General features: G+C 36.9%; 1 protein-coding gene across 1 annotated transcript; it reads left to right on the top strand.

Moving 5' to 3' along the window:
- Positions 1-4,134: 4,134 nt before the first annotated feature.
- LOC130860760 (olfactory receptor 502-like) lies at positions 4,135-5,097 on the top strand. The gene has a single exon (XM_057749343.1). The coding sequence runs from the start codon at positions 4,135-4,137 to the stop codon at positions 5,095-5,097; it is 963 nt and encodes a 320-aa protein (XP_057605326.1).
- The last annotated feature ends 2,148 nt before the right edge of the window (positions 5,098-7,245 follow it).

The raw sequence follows: 7,245 nt of genomic DNA, 5'->3' as shown, positions 1-7,245 counted from the left end.
ATAAGGTAGTAATTTATATACAATATGGAGACCCTGCAATCCTATATGCTGATTTTCTTCCTTTCACCTTTGCGCTATACTTGTCAGACATGTCTTACATCTCTACACATAAAGACTGCACCAGACAATATTACTTTTTTTAATTTGGTGATTTTTACGTATTTTAAGGGAATTAAGGAGAATACAATATTTTTTTAATATTATACCAGTATTTACCATTTTAGATTCTCTTCATTTATTCCTAAACATCAAAGACTCCCATTCTCTCCTTGATATCCTGCTCCTGCTTGAATTATGAAGGTCACTGCTATGACAACAGTGGCTTGATTTCCCAGGGATGTGTGCGAAGCCAAGAGACTGCCCTTTAGAAGTGACCATCTGAAGAGTAGGAGAAGAATGCTTTTGCACTAAATCCCAGCCTCTACTGATTGGAGTTGCCCCCAGGGCCATAACTGCTTCCATATCTGGGATGCACTTGCCTCTGGACTGAGCAGATTGCAAATGCATTCCCAGAAGGTCCTGGGTTTCAGAGAAGGAATGGAGCAGGCGTTAAAGTGGAGCTGTTAGTCAGTAGCATTGAAAGCGGGAAACTGTCAATGTGAGTCAGAATCATCCAGTACAAGTTGCTTGAGCTCCTAGTCTCAGTTCTCCCATCCGATAAATGAGGGTAATAAAAGTACGCACATCATAAAATAAATTGTCATGAGAATTAAATACGTGAAAACTGTTAAACAGTTTTTGGCAAAAAGTGAGCCCTGAATGATTGTTCGTTCTCTTTGCTGATGGCAAATCCCAGTTCCTCAAAGTGGAGCTTCAGGGGTGGATATAGGAGATAACAGATTAGGATTAGCAAGATAATTATTTCAGGATTCAATTTTAGGGTTGAAAATACCTATATTCTACCACCATCCACCTACTCCCAAGGCACTACTCAGGAGGCAATGCTTTGAGGTTACTGACAATAAGCAGCTATTTCTTATCTGGAAGTCATCCCTTTTTACTTTGTAGTTTTCTATATGACTTTCAGGGCTTTCACTTTCTACTTTTGATACGATAATTAATGTACTTGTCTTAAATTCTTTTATTTACAATTCAACTTTACATCAAATTCCACCACATATTCCCCCAAAGTACAGTAGTTATTAGCATGTCTTACAGCTATCAATACAAAATACTTATCAAAAACATATATTGAATGGATAAATCTAAAGTTATCTTTTTATACCTGAAATTTAGTACCAAGTAGTTCTTAATCAGAAATATCAAAGAAAACTTGGAACCATATTTATCTCTCAATTTATTATATTGTACTTTGTGATAATTATTAAAAGAAGGTTATAGAAGTATGTATAAACACCTAGGTAGAAGTAAAAGAATAAATTAACCACTTGAGAATTGACAGACTCTTAAGATTAGTTGTTCTTGTGTATGAATTGAGCTGCTCAATATCCACTGTAGAACATAATGACGTTCCATGTTGCTTTTGAATTCACATTTGAATCTCTAGAATCTTCAGAGATTCACCCCCAAAGGCAAACAAAAATTAAAGACAGCTTCATAACCGCAATCACCATGATTTGTTACAGAAAGATGAATGAGTTCTTATTCCAGGAGGTAAGTTTTTGACTTTTGTTAATGAATCTGATGTGCTGATTTTCATTTACCATTTGAGAACATTCTACTCCCTAAAGTTATAGCTGAACTCACATGTTAGAGTTGAGGAACAGGGCAGTTTTAATCAAGCAGTTAGGAAGCAATGTTAGCTGAAGTGCTATTTCCGTCATCAGTTTCATGTGAATAAACAGGCATAGTCCATGACAAGGATCCCTTATTTACCAACCCATAAGATGGAAACTCATACGGTCTTTCAACACCCTCCCAACTTGGCACTCCAACATAACGTTAATAAATTTATTACCAGAAATGCTTGGGCAATTATTGGTGTTTAAAGCTTTAAGTTGAAGATTTAAAACCTGAAAGATATTGTAAATATCACTGCAAAAAGAATCATTTTGTTAATGGGTCTGATGCTTTAGCTTCAAGAAAATAACACACTACGTAAAGCTCAGGATTTTTATTTTTAAGCTCTTTATTGGAATATAATTGCTTTACACTGTTGTGCCAGTTTTTGCTGTACAACAAAGTGAATCAGCTGTATTTATACATATATTCCCATATCCCCTTCCTCCCTTGACTCCCTCCCACCTTCCCTATCCCAGCCCTCTAAGTCATCACCCATGAAGTTGATCTCCCTGTGTTATACAGCAACTTGCCATTAGCTATCTACTTTACATTTGGTAGTGTATATATGTCAGTGCTACTCTCTCCCTTTGTCCCAGCTCACCCTTCACCCCTGACCCCATGTCCTCAAGTCCGTTCTCTACATCTGCATCTTTATTCTTGCCCCGTCACTGGGTTCATCAGTGCCATTTTTTTACATTCTGTATATATGAGTTAGCATAAGGTGTTTGTTTTTCTCTTTCTGGCTTACTTCACTCTGTATGACAGACTCTAGGTCTATCCATTTCATTACAAATAGCTCAATTTCATTCCTTTTTATGGCTGAGTAATATTCCATTGTATATATGTGCCACATCTTCTTTATCCATTCATCTGTTGTATCACCTCATACTGGTCAGAATGGCCATCATCAAAAAAATCTAGAAACAATAAATGCTGGAGCGGGTGTGGAGAAAAAGGAACCCTCCTGCACTGTTGGTGGGAATGTAAATTGGTACAGCCACTATGGAAAACAGTTTGGAGATTGCTTTAAAAACTAAAAATAGAACTCCTGTATGACCCAGCAATTCCACTCCTGGGCATATACTCTGAGAAAATCATGATCCAAAAAGAAACATGTACCACAATGTTCAGTGCAGCATTATTTACAATAGCCAGGACATGGAAGCAACCTAAATGCCCATTAACAGATGAAAGCTCAGGATTTAAGTCAGAAATTTTGCAGATGAGGACCACCAGCTGGGTGATTCTTCTTAAGTTTTTGAGTCACACTTTACTTAGCTACATATTATGTTGAAAATAATATTTCATTCTACAAAAGTCCAATTAGAAAACCTAGTTAAAGTAGGAAGTGATCTGATTTGTTTGGATAAATATATTTTAACTATGTACTTCATATCACTCATCCTTTTTGCATAGTGACTGCATCAATATTTCAAACTACTTTAAAACAATTTTTTTAATTTAAAAATATCCAGTAATTTTACAATAGGTAACTTTATTCACAACCCTAATTTGAAATTGGTTTCTGTTATACTATTGAGAACACATTTATTTCTCCTTTAAAATTTTTTTAAGTGATAGATATTGTGAAATACGTAACTAACTAAGTATGTCTTTTATGCACAACTGCCAGAAGACTTAAAGGATAATCTGTTATCCACTCACTGCCAGGTGTATTGGACCTCATGGTCAGTATCATTTATTGCATTGTTACTAATGCAATGGATAGTCAGACTTTCCTGGGCTTCACATTCTGACTACAGATTGCTATATAATCTTGTGCAATTTACATAATCTCCTCAAACTCATTTACTCACCTATAAAATAATGAAAGTCATTAATACTGTATTATGAAAAACAGACTATATATATACACACTATATATATATGCTAAATACACCATAAATATAGATGAAATTATAAGCATAGATTATAAATGTATACACACTAAATTATAAGCATATAAATACAAGTCTTAACCCAACGCTTATAATTTAGGAAGTGTATAATAAAATTTAGCTATTACTCAAATCTTTATTACAAAACCCTACACATTTCTAATTTTTTATATTATACTAACTTCTTTTTTGTTATTCTCATCTCTCATATTATTTGTTCTATGACTTTAAATCTACTTTAAGTGCATTTTTGGAAACAATATAATACAAAAGGTAAACAACAATATTTCAAGGATGTTTTCAGGTAATTCTGTTAAAAATAATTTAAAAAATATAGACAGATTCATAATTGCATGTAAAGATGCATTGATTCTTGAATAACTTTATAATCACATCCCATATACGTATAACAGAAAGTGAAATTATCAAATTTATAACTTCTTTAATATATTGTTTCATCTCAGGTTCATTTTGGTAGCAGCTACCTTACCTCATGGATCCCCTGGGGCATGGGAACAATACTGCAATGACAGGGTTCATTTTACTCGGCTTAACAAATGATCCAATCCTTCGAGTCATCCTCTTCATGATCATCCTCTGTATCTACCTGGTGACCATATGTGGCAATCTCAGCACAATCATTCTTATCAGAAGCTCTTCTCAGCTCCATCAGCCTATGTATCTTTTCCTGAGCCACTTGGCCTTTGCTGACATTGGCTATTCATCTTCTGTTACACCCAATATGCTTGTAAATTTCCTGGTGGAGAGAAATACTATCTCCTATCCTGCATGTGCCATCCAGCTTGGTTCAGCCATTTTCTTTGGGACAGTTGAGTGCTTCCTTCTGGCTGCCATGGCATATGATCGCTTCATAGCAATCAGCAACCCACTGCTTTATTCCACTGAAATGTCCACACAAGTCTGTGTTCAGTTACTCATAGTGGCGTACATAGGTGGTTTTCTCAATGATTGCTCTTTTACTATTTCCTTCTATTCTTTACTTTTCTGTGGACGAAATCGAGTCAATCATTTTCTCTGTGATTTTGCTCCTTTGGTTGAACTCTCCTGTTCTGACATCAGTATCCCTGCAGCTGTCCCCTCATTTACAGCTGGCTCCATCATTGTGGTCACAGTGATTGTCATAGCCGTATCCTACATCTACATCTTCACCACCATCCTGAAGATGCGCTCCACTGAGGGGTGCCACAAGGCCTTCTCCACCTGCACGTCCCACCTCACAGCAGTCACTCTCTACTATGGAACCATCACATTCATTTATGTGATGCCCAAGTCCAGCTACTCAACTGACCAGAACAAGGTGGTGTCTGTGTTCTACATAGTGGTGATCCCCATGTTGAACCCCCTCATCTACAGCCTCAGGAACAGTGAGATTAAGGGGGCTCTGAAGAGAGCTTGGCAGGAAAGTACTTTCTTCGTGAAGCCTGTTATTTCATAGGATTTAATATAATAACATGCTATAACTATAATAATAAGAGGAAATGGAGTGTCTGTGGTTTAAACATATTCATCCTATGTCATTATCCAAGGTGTAGTTTTTTTTTTTTTTTAAGGTAGGGAGTGGATTTTCAGATATCTAATTGTAAGTCTGAGACCCATACTGAGTTTCCTTTACTAAAATAAAATATATAATTAAGAAAATCAAACTGGTTCACATAAAAATATTTGCTGAAAATTGTTTTGAAATGTTATTTACATATTTTTTTCCAAAAGTTTTTTCCAGAAGTGAAGTTTACTGCAGCTTTAAACCTTTAAGACTGTGTCCATTTTCAACTGCAGTTTATCCTGTAATGAGTGTGATAACTATAGTTTTGACTGGTATATTTTGAGACAAAATGACAAAGTGGAATCAGAAGGTTTCTGGAGATGTTCTTGCAGGAAGTTTATCTGCTTAGGATGAACTTTATGGACGCATAAATTCTGTCCTATGTTCCTAGTCTCTGGCTCCAGTCACCATACAGAGGGTTCCCAGGGAAGAACAGAAGTCCTTGACCGACCTGTGACTTCTATCCAATCCAAAGAAGACTTCTCTGTGGGAATAAGTAGGATCCCTAAACCCAGGCGCTGAATGGAACAAACTCCTGGTCAGGCCTACATCCTGCTCAGGAAGCTGGAAGGAACTGGATTGTATCTCCCCTGAATTTATGACTGTCCCCTGGAGAGCTTTAATCAACATCTGTATGCTGACAATAACTGCATTTATTGACCTTTCCTGTCCCCTCTTTAATGTTTCAAGCACAAATTCTATATATTTTCTGACAGACTCATGGGCCATCAATAATCTCCTTCATTCATTTATTCTTTCATTCATTCAAAAATTATATTGAGTTATTCTTATATTCCAGACAGTCACAGGCCACTGAAAACATCAGTAACAAGCATCTAATATATCTGCCCTCATAGAATTTATCTGATAGCATAGGAGTAATAATAAAACAAGCAAGTTAGTGATTCAGACTATTTGAAAGGGATAGTGCTATGGAGAAAGTAAAAGCAGAGCAATGAAGATTAACATGCTAGGGAAGGAAGTGTCAGTGCAGATCTCTTTGGGAAGATAACATCTGAGCAAGGATGCAGGAGGTGAGAATGCTGTGTGTTAAATATGGTGTTACCTGTGTACATTTGTGCAAGTCTAATCTTGCACTCACATTTACTTCCATTCCAATTTTGGCAGATTTGGTAATTTATTTTTTTAAATTATTTTTTAAAGCTCTTTATTGGAATATAATTGCTTTACACTCTTGCACCAGTTTTTGAGGTACACCAAAGTGAATCAGCTGTATTTATACATATAGCCCCATATCCCCTCCCTCCCGCAACTCGCTCCCACCCTCCTTGTCCTGGCCCTCTAAGGCATCACCCATCATCGAGTTGATCTCCCTTTGTTATACAGCAACTTCCCACTGGCTATCTATTTTACATTTGGTAGTGTATATATGTCTATGCTACTCTCTTGCTTCATCCCAGCTTCCCCTTCACTCCGCGCCCCCATTCACATGTCCTCCAGTCCATTCTCTGCATCTGCATCCTTATTCTTGCCCTGTCACTGGGTTCATCAGTACCATTTTTGTAGATTCCATATATATGAGTTAGCATACAGTATTTGTGTTTCTCTTTCTGGCTTACTTCACTCTGTATGACAGACTCTAAGCCCACCCCCTCACTACAAATCACTCAATTTCATTCCTTTTTATGGCTGAGTAATATTCCATTGTATATATGTGCCACATCTTCTTCATCCATTCATCTGTTGATGGGCATTTAGGTTGCTTCCATGTTCTGACTATTGTAAATAGTGCTGCAATGAACATTATGGTACATGTTTCTTTTGGGATTATGGTTTTCTCTGGGTATATGCCCAGGAGTGGGATTACTGGATCATATGGTAGTTCTATTTGTAGTTTTTTAAGGAGCCTCCAAACTGTTTTCCATAGTGGCTCTACCAACTTACATTCCCACCAACAGTGCAGGAGGGTTCCCTTTTCTCTACATCCTCTCCAGCATTTATTGTTTCTAGATTTTGTGATGATGGTCATTCTGACTGGTGTGAGGTGATACCTCACTGTGGCTTTGACTTGCATTTCTC

The sequence above is a fragment of the Hippopotamus amphibius genome, chromosome 9, assembly GCF_030028045.1.
Source record: "Hippopotamus amphibius kiboko isolate mHipAmp2 chromosome 9, mHipAmp2.hap2, whole genome shotgun sequence".
Taxonomy (NCBI): Eukaryota; Metazoa; Chordata; class Mammalia; order Artiodactyla; family Hippopotamidae; genus Hippopotamus; species Hippopotamus amphibius.
Note: the sequence above shows the minus strand (reverse complement) of the source record. Positions and strands in the feature narration are given on the sequence as shown.